Source organism: Sinohyriopsis cumingii, chromosome 2 (genome assembly GCF_028554795.1).
Source record: "Sinohyriopsis cumingii isolate HCF-2022 chromosome 2, ASM2855479v2, whole genome shotgun sequence".
NCBI classification, from domain to species: domain Eukaryota; kingdom Metazoa; phylum Mollusca; class Bivalvia; order Unionida; family Unionidae; genus Sinohyriopsis; species Sinohyriopsis cumingii.
Window position 1 is genome coordinate 166,444,482 of NC_142962.1, and position 19,299 is coordinate 166,463,780.

The window sequence follows — 19,299 nt, forward strand, 5'->3', positions numbered from 1 at the left end:
AGGGAGTTAAAAGTAGCCACCATTAAATGGCCTAACATTCAACCAACAAGTAGTCTGTTTGAAAGTATTGTTGTTATCTTTTCATCAATGAGAATTGCCTATAAATATATCATAACTATATTTCTATCTGTTGTCTGGAAATAGGACCAGAATGTCAACATACATGAATGGGTGCCACCTACCTTCCAAAGATAGAAAAACCATCATGATCATATGTGTATCAATATGTATCATATCGCAGGCTGTGTATCATGAATCATATTGATATGCATTACAGGTGTATCGTTTCACCCCTAGTGTTTTGTATCGAGCAGAACCTAGACACTAATGTGAGAACTAGGTTTTCTCATCTGAGCCACTTTGCTGAGATTTAAAGCTAACACAGAGTCAATGTAAGTGATCCAAATGCCTGGATGTCATATGAAATGAACTCTCTTGATACTGTCTCATTCACATCAATATTATTTTATGTTTTTCCAGATGGGACGAGCAGATCTACAAGCAGTGGATTGCTGGTGTTGATGAAGCCTGCTCATTCAACCTGAACCAGCCTCTGCTGAACAGGAACCCTGAAACTAAGCTTCTGTCAGTGAACTTTGACCCCCAGCTGGTGGCTGTGCTAAGGGAGGTGAAATACCTGGAGATCCGTGGAACTGAAGATGTTCCTGCCAGTGCCAGCAAAATTTATGAGAAAAATGACACACTTTGGAAGTACATCACCAACATGGACCTGACTGTGAACCTGTACAACAAGGTGAGGACAACAGTGATTGAAGTGGAGTTCCCACTGATTGAAGGACAGCTGCAGGATCTGGATGTACAGCTGGAGAAGGCAGAAAATTCACTCAACTGGAACACTGAGGGTATGTGAGAACTTCTATTTCTGGAACTTTTAGAGTATGTATATGTGAGAACTTACCTGGAACATTGACATTTTGTACAGTGAGAACTTACCTGGAAAACTGACAGTATGTATATCTGAGGATTTACTCACTAGAATGCAGGGGGTATGTATGTGTGAGGATTTACTCACTAGAATGCAGGGGGTATGTATGTGTGAGGATTTACTCACTAGAATGCAGGGGGTATGTATGTGTGAGGATTTACTCACTAGAATGCAGGGGGTATGTATGTGTGAGAATGCACTCAATTGCAACCATGTAGCTTTTGATAGGTCTTCTCTGTGCATTCCTGTTGTAGCTACAACAGCATAGCTGAGTTAACAATAATTTCGGATTTTTTAGATAATACCACATAATTGAAAAGTGATTTTTAAATTTTGGAAGAAAAAGTATAAAAATAGTGCTGTGTGTCACATTTATTCTTTACAGCTGTAGGGCTACTTTACAGCTGCAGGGCTACTTGCAGAGAAATTAGGTTCTTTACTTGACAAACTAACCCTACAGCTGTAGAACTACTTGCCAAAAAATTAGTTAATATACTTGACAGACTAACCTTACAGCTGCATTTTCTGAGGCTCAGAGTGAAATGTTTTTTGTTATGCAGGAATTTGGGAATACATTGAGAAGACGAGGGACCAGGTGATTGATCTGGAATCCCGAGTCCAGAAATCCAAGAACAGCGTGGAGGAGATCAAGAATCTAATGGCTACATGGAGCAAATCTCCATTGTTTGTCAGGAAGGAGGAGAAGAATGAGACACTCCTCCAAATGGATGACAGGGAGGATCGCCTCAACAAGCGCTATGGTGAGATCAAGGCCATTGGAGAGAAGATTCAAGCACTTCTTATGGTAACACTTGATGTGCAGTATTATGTTCTGTTTATATTCATTTTTGCTATACCTGCATTGATAGTAAATAAGACATTTATGTTACTGTAAATTCCTTAAGAGGTCACTACTAGAGGCAACCATTTTTGCACTGTGGTGAAAAACAACCTTGGGAGTGCAGTATTATTCCAAAAAAACAAATTCATATTTTCCCATACACATTTATAACCTTTTTATTATATACTCATTTTGTTTTCCTACCTAATGCTTAATAATAAAGGAATACACTCCAAGAAACAAAGTAATTCAATTTATGCTGTATTTCAAAATAAATACATAACCATAGATTCATCAATACACTGCAACAATATTAATGATCACACATCACCACCCAGTGACCTTTGAATATCACATGCTTGACATTAGTTTAAAAATCATTCTCGTTTTGGTCCACCTAAAATTTAAATTTAGAGTCATATTTTGAATGAATGCACATTGAAAAGACTTGTGCAGTTGGTCTGGAATGAATGGATTATGTTTTTCTGTTGATATAACTCAATTCTGCTTTTCTGCTTATGATGGACTTGATTTATTGGGTCAGTTCAGTGCTGTAAGGAGATTGTGATTTCAGTTGGAAATGTGGTTGAAATTACAGTATAGTTTTGGTGTGTATCTGGGTCATGTCATTCATGTTTGCAGAATTAACTAAGAAAGTACACATTGAGGAAATTCAAGACTCATAAATGTAAGTATATGTATTACCATTCTTAAATACTGGCTCAAGAAGACATGTTTATGCCCTGCCACTTATCTGCTCGCTGTGAAGGGACCCCATCTATGACCTGTATCATACAGTGTATGTATTCTATCACTAGCCAAACATTGTATCAAAATAGTTAAAGGGGTAAAATTGCAAAGCAGCTTTTGTGTGACAGTCCAGTGAAAATAATACCTTTCATTGTCATGGCTTATTTGCTCTTAGTTTCCTACCAAAATGTTCAGTTGCATTTTTTTTCTCTAATTTATTGTTTTGACTGACTAGTAAAATGGTTTGTCTCTGATAGATATGCGATAGCTTTTGCATTCAGTATTCTTTTCTGTGCTACTTTATAGACCCAAGAGATCACTGGTCATAGTCTGAACCATTCTATGAATATTTCTTTTAAATAACTGTTTAAATGATCAGAATGGTATTTTAAATTACTGCAATATCACATTCATTCGCTTGTTGAAAGTTTCATTTTTGACTCAATCAGCTCATCCACATCATTGACATTATCATCTCTGCTTTCAAATGGACAAAACAGCTTATTTAGTTTTTATCATCTCTACTTTCAGATGGACTAAACAGTTTATTTAGTTTTTATCATCTCTGCTTTCAAATGGACAAAACAGCTTATTTAGTTTTTATCATCTCTACTTTCAAATGGACAAAACAGCTTATTTAGTTTTTATCATCTCTACTTTCAAATGGACAAAGCAGCTTATTTAGTTTTTATCATCTTTGCTTTCAAATGGACAAAACAGCTAAAATTGAAAAACTCGAAAGATAAAGTGTCTGCTACATGAATGTACATTGTTTGTTTACAATCAATGTATTTCCTAATATATACTATTTTTAGGCACACATGTCATGCAATCTGAAACAGTGCAGTATGGAAAAATACTGAACAATCCTGAGAATGTAAAGTTAATGGAGAAATAATTGGACATATTATAATATGAATTAACACATTTTTCACCTTTATCTTTGTTTTTATGACACTCTTTTGAGGGATACCAAAACACATTCAGAACTGTTTTGTTAGGGTTGTACTGATGTGCCTCTAAACCCTGTAAATACATATTCCTTTCTGGTGTCACTTTAATACCATGTTACATACTTGTAGACTTTGTAACACCTGATAATACATGTATAGATATGGCAACTTATTAAAAAATGTTCATGATTCACCTTTGATGTTTTAGTGGCAACATATCCTAACTTTTCCTGGGTGATTCGGGGCATTGTGCTTCTTTGATATGCCCATGTCATATATTAAAAAGAAGTTGAAGCTGAATTCAATGAAAATTTATATCAACTTAGGCATGGCAGTGATAATTGTCTCATAACTATTTCCAGGACAACCTTAGCCTATTCAAGGCTGATGCCAACTCTGACATCTGGAAGGCATATGTGGATTACGTGGATGAGAGTGTTGTGGATGGGTTCTTTGATACCATCCATTGCAGCCTGAAGTTCCTCTTGGACAACACTGATTCCAAGAACAACCCAGATGCTCTCTTCAAGGCCGTATTGGAGCTACGTTCCTCTTTCAAGGCCACATTGCGTTCCCCTAAAATGACCTTCATCCCCTCTTTAAAGTATGGTTCAGCTGATGGGTTCTATGATATGGTGGATGGCCTAGTGGGTGACATCTATAAGCAGGCCTCACTGATCCCACGTCTGGCAAAGCATAGTGGGCAAGAACACTACCAGCCAGACCTTGAGGATATGGATGAACTGTCAAAGATGCGACAGGAGTTGATGGACCGTATGCAGAACATCATGAACAAAGGCAAAGAGTTTAAGAATTCATTTGACAATTATGCATACCTGTGGGTGGATGACCGCCAGGAGTTCATGCGACAGTTCCTGTTATATGGCCATGTCCTGACCACTGAAGAGATCGAAGCTCATGCAGAAGATGGTGTGCCAGAAAACCCACCTACTCTCAAACAGTTCAAAGAACAGGTCAGTGATGATTGCACAGAAGTATTACTAATAACTTTCTCAGGAACTTTGCCTCATTTCTAGGACCCTAAACACCCTTCCAAAAATGAACCAATGGATTAAGTTTAAAGTCATACAACTTTAAAGTGACTCATATTTCCACTCGGAACATTTATAGGAGAAAAAATAAATTCTCAGATTGGCAGTGCTGTTTTAAAAAAACCTGATTAGCCCTATGCCCAGGGCCTTTCAAACTCTCTCATGGTCCCCTCATCTTCTCAAATTTCCTTTCAGAAGTGGTCTTTCTTTGTGAAAAAATTGAGTCAGGCATGGGGTCAGGTTGTTTAAAAAATCATTTATTAAATTATAATTGCTTTTGACATTTTTGCATAACAGTTTTAAAATGTAGTTACTTTCCTCTCTTTCAATACAATTTATGTGCTAATGAAAATTGCCAAAACATTATACAGTAGACAGATGTAATTTGGCATGGCTATTTATATGCATGTGTAGATGATCTAATTAGATTTTCAGGACATTACCACCATTTTTTAATTTTTTAACACATTGTTAAATTTGTTGGATTTCATTTCATTTCCTGTGCATGATATGTTCAATGATGTATTAATAGTGCTGTTACCCCCCCAAAAAAAATAACAGCCATTCAACTCAGTGATGTATTAATGGTGTTGCTACCATCCCCCACAAGAACATAACAGCCATTCAAGTCGATAATGTATTAATAGTGTTATCTGCCCCCCAAGAATATAACAGCCGTTCAAGTCGATAACAACATAATAGTGTTGTTACCTCCCCCCACAAGAAAATAACAGCCATTCAAGTTGATGATGTATTAATAGTGTTGCCCCCCCCACCAAGAAAATAACAGCCATTCAAGTTGATGATGTATTAATAGTGTGTTACCTCCCCGCCACAAGAGAATAACAGCTATTCAACTCCATCATGTATTAATAGTGTTGTTACCCCCCCACAAGAAAATAACAGCCATTCAAGTCAATGATGTATTAATAGTGTTGTTACCTCCCCCCATGAGAAAATATCAGCCATTCAACTCGATGATGTATTAATAGTGTTGTTACCTCCCCCCATGAGAAAATAACAGCCATTCAACTCGATGATGTATTAATAGTGTTGTTACCTCCCCCCACGAGAAAATAACAGCCATTCAATTCGATGATGTATTAATAGTGTGTTACCTCCCTGCCACAAGAAAATAACAGCCATTCAACTCCATCATGTATTAATAGTGTTGTTACCCTTGCACAAGAAAATAACAGCCTTTCAACTCAATGCAACCATTCATCTTGCAGGTGTGCATCATACTAATGGCAGTAGTGACCTACTTTGTATGTTGTGCTGATTAGGTTAGGTTATTGTGTTGGACATAGTTGCCAGCAGAATCATTAAAGATAATAAGGACAGATGGACATGCATTTTAGGATTAATGTTCAAACTGATGAAGAGTAGGTCACAATGCCATAGTCTTCTAACTCAAGTACCTTTGTTAAGGATTCAGAAGATGGCCTGTGGCAATTAGGTCACAGTGCCATACTTTTCTTACACATTGAGAATTGTTAGGGATTTGGAATATTCTGGAATATGGCCTGTGGGGCATCAGAGACCTAGCAACTATTATAATATCAACCTACCAGCCAAACATAGAGAATGTATGGGATGCCATCTCAAAATTAGAGGGTGGACTCCTTTCCTTTTTTCCTATTCAAAACGTGGGCTTATGATGTGAAAATATACTAGCCTATGAAAACGTTTTGGTTTGGATTAGGTGAACATAATCATCATTATGCCCTAGACTTACATTGAATTCTTGTTGTGATCATTTTTATTGCCATCTCTTATTTTGTTAATCAGAAACTAGAGGCAGTATTGGCATAGATGTTTTCTAGAAAAACATTTGCATAGGATTTCTTGGCCCTAGTTTTCTTTTAAACTTATCTATTGGTTGTAAGAATGTCAGTATTTTTCTAAAGTTCCAACTGACATTCAACCAAATCAAGGAACAGGTTTTGTATAGGAAAATACAGTATACAGAGTGCAGAAATGAATATCAAAGGATATCATTTTAAAACAGTTAATGGAACTGACAGTTTGGATAATGGGTCCAGAATACGGTGCAAATAACATTTCTGGTGCTATGTTTAGAAGAGTAAAAGTTATCTAAAGATGAGAAATCATTATTAAGCTTATACCAGGTCTTAAGTCTTGACTCTAACAGATCTTATGTCTTGACTCTTAACGGATCTTATGACTTGACGCTTAAAAGATCTTATGATGACTCTTAATAGATCTTATGTCTTGACTCTTAACAGACCTTATGACTTGACTCTTAACAGGTCTTATGTCTTGACTTAACAGATCTTATGTCTTGACTCTTAACAGACCTTATGACTTGACTCTTAACTGATCTTGTGTCTTGACTCAAACAGGTCTTATGTCTTGACTCTTAACAGATCTTATGTCTTGACTCTTAACAGACCTTATGACTTGACTCTTAACAGATCTTATGTCTTGACTCTTAATAGATCTTATGTCTTGACTCTTAACAGATCTTATGTCTTGACTCTTAACAGACCTTATGACTTGACTCTTAACAGATCTTATGTCTTGACTCTTAATAGATCTTATGTCTTGACTCTTAACAGACCTTATGACTTGACTCTTAACTGATCTTGTGTCTTGACTCTTAACAGGTCTTATGTCTTGACTCTTAACAGATCTTATGTCTTGACTCTTAACAGGTCTTATGTCTTGACCCTTAACAGACCTTATGACTTGACTCTTAACAGATCTTATGTCTTGACTCTTAACAGATCTTATGTCTTGACTCTTAACAGACCTTATGACTTGACTCTTAACAGGTCTTATGTCTTGACTTAACAGATCTTATGTCTTGACTCTTAACAGACCTTATGACTTGACTCTTAACTGATCTTGTGTCTTGACTCTTAACAGGTCTTATGTCTTGACTCTTAACAGATCTTATGTCTTGACTCTTAACAGATCTTATGTCTTGACCCTTAACAGATCTTATGTCTTGACTCTTAACAGACCTTATGACTTGACTCTTAACTGATCTTATGTCTTGACTCTTAACAGATCTTATGTCTTGACTCTTAACAGACCTTATGACTTGACTCTTAACTGATCTTGTGTCTTGACTCTTAACAGGTCTTATGTCTTGACTCTTAACAGATCTTATGTCTTGACTCTTAACATGTTATGACTTGAATCTGAATAGATTTAATGACATGGTTCTTAACAGAGATATCAGTTTACTTACACATGTACAATCATTTATTGCTTAATGGACTTTGTCAGACTTGTGTCTTAAGAGGAATGTTTGCATTATTATTAAGCATATGATGAAAATATTTATATTTATATTCAGATTGACACGTATGAGAAAATGAGGTTATATCAATTCTATCCACCCTCATTTTCACTATGAGATTTTTCCTTCAGATTGACACATATGAGAAAATCTATGAGGCTGCTGAGAACATTGAGCCTGTTGTGGTCTTTGAGAACTGGTTCCGGATTGATGCCAAGCCATTTAAACAAGCTCTCCTGAACATCATCAAGAAATGGAGCCTTATGTTTAAACAGCATCTGATTGACCATGTCACCAACAGGTACAAACGTTATAAACGATAGTTTGGTTGATATGTTGATGACATATGTCACCAACAGGTAAAACCTTTATAAAGGATAGTTTGGTTGGTATGTTGATGACATATATCACCAACAGGTACAAATCTTATAAAGGACAGTTTGGTTGATAAGTTGATAACATATGAGGAATGACAAAAAATATAAAGTCACATGGTAGGAATAGTTACAAGGGTTATCACTCTAAGTTACTGAATTGCTAAAAATAATCTTTCACACTGATATTTGACCTTAGAATATTGAATGATAAACTTGTAGAAAAATAATTGTTTGCATTTCTCATTTCTTTAAAACCTAAATACATACAAATGTCATGGTTAAATTAACGGCATGGTAGGTTGGTCTGTTTTCAGACATTTCCAATATATCCAATAGACTAGTAACTTTTTCTGCTTATGGTTCTTTAGCTTGAAGGAACTTGCTGAGTTCATCAAGGTGACAGATGCTGGGCTGACAAAGCCAGTACAAGAGGGTGACTATGATGGTTTGGTGGAATGCATGGGTAATCTGTTTGCTGTCAAGGACAGACAGGCAACCACAGATGAGATGTTTGAGCCCTTGAAGCAGACTATTGAACTTCTTAAAACCTATGAGCAGGAGATGCCAGATGAGGTTCACTTACAGCTTCAGGAGCTGCCAGAACAATGGAACAACACCAAGAAAATTGCTATTACTGTCAAACAACAAGTGGCACCTCTGCAAGCTACAGAAGTTGCCAATGTCCGCAGAAAGAGTGCCACATTTGATGTTGAGCAGCACAAGTTCCGAGAAAAGTTCAGGCAGATCCTACCCTTCAGATATGACTGTGAAAAACCTTACGAGTACCTTGACAAGGTATGGTTTTCTTAGTTTAAATTAGACAGCAAACTGCCTATTGAAAGGCCATTTGACAGATTATGACATGGCCTTGAGTCTAATGGCATATGACAGTATTGAATGAACAATGGCCTATGACATGGCCTTGAGTCTATTTACAATGGCTTATGGCATAGTCTTGAATGAACAATGGCCTATGACATGGCCTTGAGTCTATTTACAATGGCTTATGGCATAGTCTTGAATGAACAATAGCATGTGGCATGGCCTTGAGTCTATTAACAATGGCTTATGGCATAGTCTTGAATTAACAATGGCCTATGACATGGCCTTGAGTCTATTAACAATGACTTATGGCATAGTCTTGAATCAACAATGGCCTATGACATGGCCTTGAGTCTGTTAACAATGGCATATGATATGGTATTGAGTCTGTTAACAATGGCCTGTGGCATGGCCATGAGTCTGTTAACAATGACATATGGCATGGTCTTGCATCTGTTAACAGTTGGTAATGGCATGGCCTTGAGTCTGTTAACTATGGCATATTGCATGGCCTTGGGTCTGTTAACAATGGCTTATTGCATACCCCTGAGTCTGTTAACAATTGCAGCTGGCATGGCCTTGAGTCTGTTAACAATGGCATATGGCATGGCCTTGAGTTGGCTAACAATGGCCTGTTTCATGGCCTTGAGTCTGTTAACAATGGCCTATGGCATGGCCTTGATGCTATTATAAATGGCATATTGCATGCCCCTGAATCTGGTAACAGTGACTTATGGCATGGCCTTAGTCTGTTATCAATAGCATATTGCATATCCCTGAGTCTGTTAACAATTGCAGCTGTCATCGCATTGAGTCTGTTAACAATGGCATATGGCATGGCCTTGAGTCTGCTAACAATTGCCAAAGGCATTCCTTGAGTCTATTAAAAGTGGCCTATGCATGGCCTTGAGTCTGTCAACACAATGGCCTATGGCATGGCATTGAGTCTGTTAACAGTAACCTATGGCATGGCTTTTAGTCTGTTAACAATGGCTTATGGCATGGTTTTGAGTCTATTAACAATGGCATATTGCATGCCCCTGCGTCTGTTAACAATGGCTTAGTGCATGGCCTTGAGTCTGTTAACAATTGCCAATGACATGGTTTTGAGCTTTTTAACAGTGGCCAATGACATGGCCTTAAGTCTGTTAACATTGGCCTATGGCATGACCTTGAGCCTGTCAACAATGGCCTATTTCATGGCCTTGAGTCTGTCAACAATGGCTTATGGCATGGCCTTGAGTCTGTCAAAAATGGCTTATGCATGGCCTTGAGTCTATTAACAATGGCATCTTGCATACCCTTGAGTCTGCTAATCATGGTATATGGTCTGGCCATGAGTCTGTTAACGGTGTCCTAGGGCATGCCCCTGTATATTGGATACAGCAGGTATTCCTTTGCAACAGTTCATTTAAATAACAACGTTGATTTGCGCACAATGATTTTGGTCATAAATTAAAGATTTTTGCTCATACAGGACATTGTTCACATTGCTTGATGTTAAAAATTAAATTATACTTGTTTGATGACTTAAAATAATTATATTTGTTACTAAATCCCTTAGTAAACATGGTGATAACGCATGGCAAAATAATTCTCACAGACATACATGCAGAACACACACAGCCCTCATGATAATAACAATGTTTTCATTGGACAAGTTTGTTTTATGATGGGATTTGTCCATGGACAAGTTTGTTTTCTGATGAGTTTTATGCTTGGATAAGTTTGTGTTTTGTGACGAGATTTGTAGCTTTAAGAGCTTTAACATCATTTTCTGAAGACGTATGTCTAATAAAGAGAAAGCAAGATGATAGACTGTATGACAGACTGTATGATAGGCAGACTGTATGATAATTAGACTGTATGATAGATTGTTGTTGTTGTTGTGGGGTTTAACGCCATTTTTCAGCACACGATAGGCTATGCATGGCGGCCAGTATTAATGGTGGAGGAAGAACCCAGGAACACCCCGGAAAGAACCACCGACCCAAGAGAAGCTACTGGCAAGCTTTCTCACATACCCACATTAGCCGAAATGATAGATTGTATGATAGACTGTATGAATGACAGACTGTATGATAGATAGACTGTATGAACGACAGACTGTATGATAGACAGACTGTATGATAGATAGACTGTATGACAGACAGACTGTATGATAGATAAACTGTATGACAGACAGACTGTATGATAGACTGTATGACAGACAGGATGTATGAGAGATAAACTATATGACAGACAGACTGTATGATAGATAAACTGTATGACAGACTGTATGATAGATATATAGATTGTGTGACAGACTGTATGATATAGCAATAGACTGCATGACAGACAGGTAGACTATGACAGATAGATAGACTATGACAGACATATTGTATGACGTATATAGACTGACAGACAGACTGTATGACAGACATAGACTGTATGATATATTGATAGACTGCATGACAGACAGGTAGACTGTATGACAGACAGATAGACTGACAGATATATAGTCTATAAACAGATTGAATGACTGTATGATAGACTATGACAGATAGATAGACTGTATGACAGAGATGGACTGTATGACATATATAGGCTATGACAGACAGAGAGACTGTATGACAGATAGACTATGACAGACAGATAGACTGTTTAACAGATTAAATGACTGATAGACTGTATGACAGACAGATAGACTATGATAGACAGGCAGATGGTATGATATGGATGGTATGAAAGACAGACTGTACAACAGACTGATAGACTGTTTGACAGACAGATGGACTGTATGATTTTATGGATACAACATGGTTTGCTGGTGTCCTAATTAGCAAAAAAAGATTCAGACCAATGCTGGCGAAATTTTTAAGTAGATGAAGGGAAACTAGGATTGAAAATGGCTTGTATATTCAGAATTAAGGTTGTGGTAGTCAATTCTAGATGTTTTGAAGTAAAACATTTTTTAAGCTTATCAGTCTTACTAACATACAGTATGGTGAGATACAATTTCTTCTTGATATGTTAAATAAAACTATTAAGTGTCTTTTACCTGAAATTTGTCTTTAGTACCATGAAGAAATTCTCTCTATGGAGAAGAGCATGCAAGCCTTGTTAGAGTCTGCCAGCCTTTTTGAAGTGAGTGTGCCTGACTTCAAACAACTAAAGCAGTGTCGAAAGGAGATAAAGCTTCTCAAGACCCTGTGGGACTATGTCTTCATGGTCCGCAGTAGCATTGATGACTGGAAAACAACACCATGGAAGGAAATCAATGTAGAACAGATGGACATGGACTGCAAGAAGTTTGCCAAGGATGTCAGAGGTTTGGACAAAGAAATGAGAGCATGGGATGCTTACAATGGAGTTGAAAGCACAGTCAAAAATATGCTGACCTCACTTAGGGCTGTTAGTGAACTGCAGAACCCTGCCATCCGAGACAGACATTGGCAGCAGCTCATGGCTGCTACAAAGGTTGGTGCATTTACTGAAATTTTGAGGATATAATTACTATCACATGTGCTATTTTTCATGCTGGTATTATATTGTCGTATACTATTTTACATGCTGGTATTATATTGTCGTATACTATTTTACATGCTGGTATTATATTGTCGTATACTATTTTACATGCTGGTATTATATTGTCATATACTATTTTACATGCTGGTATTATATTGTCATATACTATTTTACATGCTGGTATTATAATGACATACTATTTTACATGCTGGCATTATAATAACATGTATTATTTTACAAGCTGGTATTATAATGACATACTATTTTACATGCTGGTATTATATTGTCGTATACTATTTTACATGCTGGTATTATAATGACATACTATTTTACATGCTGGCATTATAATGATATGTACTATTTTACATGCTGGTATTATAATGTCATACTATTTTACATGCTGGCATTATAATGACATGTACTATTTTACATGCTGGTATTATAATGACATACTATTTTACATGCTGGTATTATAATTACATGTACTGTTTTACATGCTGGTATTATAATGACATGTACTATTTTACATGCTGGCATTATAATGACATGTACTGTTTTACATGCTGGTATTATAATGACATGTACTGTTTTACATGCTGGCATTATAATGACATGTACTGTTTTACATGCTGGCATTATAATGACATGTACTGTTTTATATTCCCATGTTATTATGACATGTACTATTTTACATGTGGATAGCACAATGATGTACTATTTTACATGCTGGTATTATAATGACATGTACTATTTTACATACCGCTCCAGTGACCTTGTGGTTAGAGCATCCACCTCAGAAGCATGAGGTTGTGGGTTCAATCCCCAGCCGAGTCATACCAAAGACTTACAAAAAATGGTAATAATGGCTGCCTCGCCAGGTGCTCAGCGTTAAGAGGTTAGTGTTAGGACTGGTAGGCCTGGTGTCAGGATAATGTGACTGGGTCGGACATCATGCTACATGTCTGCGGCATGATGCCCCAGTGCTAGACATCACTATAAACTGCCACACTGCAGACATCATAGTGATATGACTGAAAAATTGTTAAAGCTACATTAAAAATCCTAATCACACACACACACACACACTATTTTCATGCTGGTGTAATATCTATGTGAAGGGGAGTATGCATGTTATTTGTACATTTTTAACTGAAAACATTCTAACAAAGATTAATGATGTCTTTTCTAATCATGGATTTCTCAGAACTATAATATTGGGTCATTGGTACACCCTTTAATCCAGCTATGGCATAAATCTCTTTTGTGCCCATTATCTTGTCTTGTGATAAACCCACGGATTATGTGACCATTTTTTTGACTTGTGATAAACCCATGGATTATGTGACCATTATTCTGATTTGTGAAAAAACCCGTGGATTATGTGACCATTATTTTGTCTTGTAATAAATCCATGGATTATGTGCCCATTTTCTTGTCTTTTGAAAAACCCATGGTTATGTGCCTATTATCTTGTGATAAATCCATGGATTATGTACCCATTATCTTGTCTTGTGATAAACCCATGGATTATGCGCTCATTATTTTGACTAGTGATAAACCCATTGATTATTGTAAATAGTACTGTTTAGCAATACAGAACACATCATTTCACCATTTGCAGATTAGATCAATTTGAGAATATTAGTGCTGAAAAGAACTAAAACTTTATAATGTTTTTTTCTTTTCCTTTGTGCTTTATAAAGTTATTGGTTATAGGGCCATTTACTTAGCACATATAAGTATACTGTTATGTGAGCTAACAGTCAAAGACATGTACCATAAAATGTCAATTTTAACAGAGACGTGTGCCATAGAATGTCATTTTTAACAGAGACATGTACAGAAAATGTCAGTTTTAAGAGACAAGTACTATAAAATATCATTTTTAACAGAGACATTTACTGTAAAATGTCAATTTTAATAGTCAGAGATGTGTACCATAAAATGACTATTTTAACAATAACGGTCACTGTAACATCAAATGCCAAATTTAATGGAAGTCATGGAAGTACTCTACTTAATATTCTGCCTTGGAAGTCATGGATGTACTTTACATAATAATCTGCCATGGAGGTCACCGAAACACTCTAGTTAATAATCTGCCATGGAAGTACTCTAGTTAATAATCTGCCATTGAAGTCATAAAAGTACTCTAGTTAGTAATCTGCCTTGGTAGTCATGGAAGTACTCTAGTTAATAATCTGCCTTGGTAGTCATGGAAGTACTCTAGTTAATAATCTGCAATGCAAGTCATGGAAATGCTCTAGTTAATAATCTGCCATGGAAGTACTCTACTTAGTAATCTGCCATGCAAGTCATGGAAGTACTCTACTTAGTAATCTGCCATGCAAGTCATGGAAGTACTCTAGTTACCCCCAAAATGATCAAAAGTGTTTTAGTTGCCCATAAAATTATCATTGGTGTTTTAGTTGCCCATAAAATTATCGTTGGTGTATTAGTTGCCCATAAGATGATCAAAGGTGTTTTAATTGCCATTAAATGATCATAAGTGTTTTAGTTGTCCATAAAATGATATAGGTGTTTTAGTTATTGCACAGTATGAAATAGGATTGGTAGAATGTAGTATGTTTTAATTTGAGAAGAGCATAAATATAATTGTCAGATATTTTGCATGTATTCAAAAATTTACTTCAAATATTTCACCATTTTTTGAAATCTCATTTAAATATATACGATTCTGATGACAGGTACATTTTGTCATGGATGAGAACACTACACTGTCAGATCTTCTATCTCTCAATCTTCACAACTTTGAGGATGAGGTCAAAAACATTGTTGATAAAGCCGTCAAGGAAATGAGCATGGAAAAGGTCCTGAAGGAGTTGAACGTCACTTGGGCAACCATGGAGTTTGAACATGAACCCCATCCAAGGACTGGCATCACCTTGTTGAAAACAAGTGAAGAGTTGATTGAAACTCTTGAAGACAACCAGGCAAGTAACTGAACAAAAAGTCATTCAGTTATTGTCCTACATTTCTTTGTGCTGATATTTGATAGATGGGTTTTTAATAGCTGTGTATGTCTTTGACTAGATTTTCAAAAATTACAACTTTTATGACTTTCTTCAGCAATCCATTGTCTTTACTTTGATCATCAATATTAATGCCTGAATGTATTACTTTGGGACAGATAGTATTTTGCTTGGATCGTCAATAGTAATTACTTTGGGGAAAGATAGTAAACTAGAACAAATTTAGGAGAGCTCTCCTCCATTATAAGACAGTAGTTGGGGTCCATAAATGCTGATTGCATGACACACCTAGCAACAATGATAAAAAAGTATAGGACTGAGAGTGTTTTTTTTCGGGGTGGGGGTTGTGTTCATGAATATATTACTTTGGGGGTTGGGGTTGTGTGCATGAACTTATTACTTTAGGGGTGGGGGTTGTGTGTGTGAACATATTACTTTGGGGCAGATAGTACTTTACTTGGATCATCAATATTGATCCTCAGTGTCAAAATGAATGCACAGTGTGATTGCTTTGAAGTTTGACCAAATATTTCCAAGCAAGTGAAGAAAACTTGTTTTGTGCAATGAAAAATTACAATGTAGTGACAAGTCATAAGTAGACATTTAAGCTTTATTATATTTGGTAAAAATTAGTAAGACTGTAATGTTGTTTTCAGTATTATTAGTAAGCTTTTATCTAGAGGAAATTGCGTATAATGAAAAATACAAGCTAATTTTCATTCTTAAATATTAATCGTTTTGTGTTTTCTTCCATTGTGCAGATCACTGAAAATACAGTTTGTCATTTACTAACACATTTTTGAAAGACACACACACAGAGGAATAACATTATTGGTTTCTGAAAAAGAAAACCTTTTAAAATATGTTACAAGTGATAATAGATCATAATGGTTGGGTTCAAGAATGTGATACACTCCCACTTTACAAACCCAATCTCTCACTTTACAAATCCAATCTCAAACTTTGAATGACCAACAGTTCCACTTTCACTGTCATAATAGTTGGCATGTTTGATCAGTACACAAATCAAATCATAGGGTACTGGCTTATATAGTAGATACACTGACAGTGCAAAATTATAGTACTATAGTAAAAGTCATACCAGTCATGTAAGCATTCAGTACTGATTAATTCATTTTTTAGTATTTTTATTCTTCATATCTTTAAAGGCAATTTTTCACTTTATCTGGATATTCATACATCCATATTTCTTTGGAAGGTTATTATTTACATGACCTGAGAAGTACATGTGTCATAATTAGTGCTAAACTGTGTGGTTGGTGAGAAGTACATGTGTCAAAATTAGTGCTAAACTGTGTGGTTGGATGAGAAGCACATGTGTCAAAATTAGTGCTAAACTGTGTGGTTGGTGAGAAGTACATGTGTCAAAATTAGTGCTAAACTGTGTGGTTGGATGAGAAGTACATGTGTCATAATTAGTGCTAAGCTGTGTGGTTGGTGAGAAGTACATGTGTCAAAATTAGTGCTAAACTGTGTGGTTGGTGAGAAGTACATGTGTCATAATTAGTGCTAAACTGTGTGGTTGGATGAGAAGTACATGTGTCAAAATTAGTGCTAAACTGTGTGGTTGGTGAGAAGTACATGTGTCATAATTAGTGCTAAACTGTGTGGTTGGTGAGAAGTACATGTGTCATAATTAGTGCTAAACTGTGTGGTTGGTGAGAAGTACATGTGTCATAATTAGTCCTAAACTGTGTGGTTGGTGAGAAGTACATGTGTCATAATTAGTGCTAAACTGTGTGGTTGGTGAGAAGTACATGTGTCAAAATTAGTGCTAAACTGTGTGGTTGGATGAGAAGTACATGTGTCATAATTAGTCCTAAACTGTGTGGTTGGGTGAGAAGTACATGTCATCATTAGTGCTAAACTGTTAAACTGTGTGGTTGGTGAGAAGTACATGTGTCATAATTAGTGCTAAACTGTGTGGTTGGTGAGAAGTACATGTGTCATAATTAGTGCTAAACTGTGTGGTTGGTGAGAAGTACATGTGTCAAAATTAGTGCTAAACTATGTGGTTGGTGACAAGTACATGTGTCAAAATTAGTGCTAAACTGTGTGGTTGGTGAGAAGTACATGTGTCATAATTAGTGCTAAACTGTGTGGTTGGTGAGAAGTACATGTGTCATAATTAGTGCTAAACTGTGTGGTTGGTGAGAAGTACATGTGTCAAAATTAGTGCTAAACTATGTGGTTGGTGAGAAGTACATGTGTCAAAATTAGTGCTAAACTGTGTGGTTGGTGAGAAGTACATGTGTCATAATTAGTGTTAAACTGTGTGGTTGGTGAGAAGTACATGTGTCATAATTAGTGCTAAACTGTGTGGTTGGTGAGAAGTACATGTGTCAAAATTAGTGCTAAACTATGTGGTTGGATGAGAAGTACATGTGTCATAATTAGTGCTAAATTGTGTGGTTGGTGAGAAGTACATGTGTCATAATTAGTGCTAAACTGTGTGGTTGGATGAGAAGTACATGTGTCATAATTAGTGCTAAATTGTGTGGTTGGTGAGAAGTACATGTGTCAAAATTAGTGCTAAACTATGTGGTTGGTGAGAAGTACATGTGTCAAAATTAGTGCTAAACTGTGTGGTTGGATGAGAAGTACATGTGTCATAATTAGTGCTAAACTGTGTGGTTGGATGAGAAGTACATGTGTCATAATTAGTCCTAAACTGTGTGGTTGGTGAGAAGTACATGTGTCATAATTAGTGCTAAACTGTGTGGTTGGATAAGTACGTGTCATAATTAGTGCTAAACTGTGTGGTTGGATGAGAAGTACATGTGTCAAAATTAGTGCTAAACTATGTGGTTGGTGAGAAGTACATGTGTCATAATTAGTGCTAAACTATGTGGTTGGATGAGAAGTACATGTGTCATAATTAGTGCTAAACTGTGTGGTTGGATGAGAAGTACATGTGTCAAAATTAGTGATAAACTGTATGGTTGGATGAGAAGTACATGTGTCATAATTAGTCCTAAACTGTGTGGTTGGTGAGAAGTACATGTGTCAAAATTAGTGCTAAACTATGTGGTTGGTGACAAGTACATGTGTCAAAATTAGTGCTAAACTGTGTGGTTGGTGAGAAGTACATGTGTCATAATTAGTGCTAAACTGTGTGGTTGGTGAGAAGTACATGTGTCATAATTAGTGCTAAACTGTGTGGTTGGTGAGAAGTACATGTGTCAAAATTAGTGCTAAACTATGTGGTTGGTGAGAAGTACATGTGTCAAAATTAGTGCTAAACTGTGTGGTTGGTGAGAAGTACATGTGTCATAATTAGTGTTAAACTGTGTGGTTGGTGAGAAGTACATGTGTCATAATTAGTGCTAAACTGTGTGGTTGGTGAGAAGTACATGTGTCATAATTAGTGCTAAACTGTGTGGTTGGATGAGAAGTACATGTGTCATAATTAGTGCTAAACTGTGTGGTTGGATGAGAAGTACATGTGTCAAAATTAGTGCTAAACTGTGTGGTTGGTGAGAAGTACATGTGTCATAATTAGTGCTAAACTGTGTGGTTGGATGAGAAGTACATGTGTCATAATTAGTGCTAAACTATGTGGTTGGTGAGAAGTACATGTGTCAAAATTAGTGCTAAACTGTGTGGTTGGATGAGAAGTACATGTGTCATAATTAGTGCTAAACTGTGTGGTTGGATGAGAAGTACATGTGTCATAATTAGTCCTAAACTGTGTGGTTGGTGAGAAGTACATGTGTCAAAATTAGTGCTAAACTGTGTGGTTGGTGAGAAGTACATGTGTCATAAC

The 19,299-nt window shown here is 36.5% G+C and overlaps 1 protein-coding gene across 1 annotated transcript in view; it reads left to right on the forward strand.

Moving 5' to 3' along the window:
* The window catches only part of LOC149806256 (dynein beta chain, ciliary-like), a 185,028-nt gene that overhangs the window by 51,500 nt on the left and 114,229 nt on the right, over positions 1-19,299 (forward strand). Inside the window, exons 11-17 of the mRNA XM_089951202.1 lie at positions 481-863; positions 1,507-1,751; positions 3,853-4,464; positions 7,945-8,114; positions 8,559-8,985; positions 12,070-12,471; positions 15,228-15,473. Of these exons, the coding sequence (XP_089807328.1) occupies positions 481-863; positions 1,507-1,751; positions 3,853-4,464; positions 7,945-8,114; positions 8,559-8,985; positions 12,070-12,471; positions 15,228-15,473 (2,485 nt within the window). The remainder of the gene's footprint in view (positions 1-480; positions 864-1,506; positions 1,752-3,852; positions 4,465-7,944; positions 8,115-8,558; positions 8,986-12,069; positions 12,472-15,227; positions 15,474-19,299) is intronic.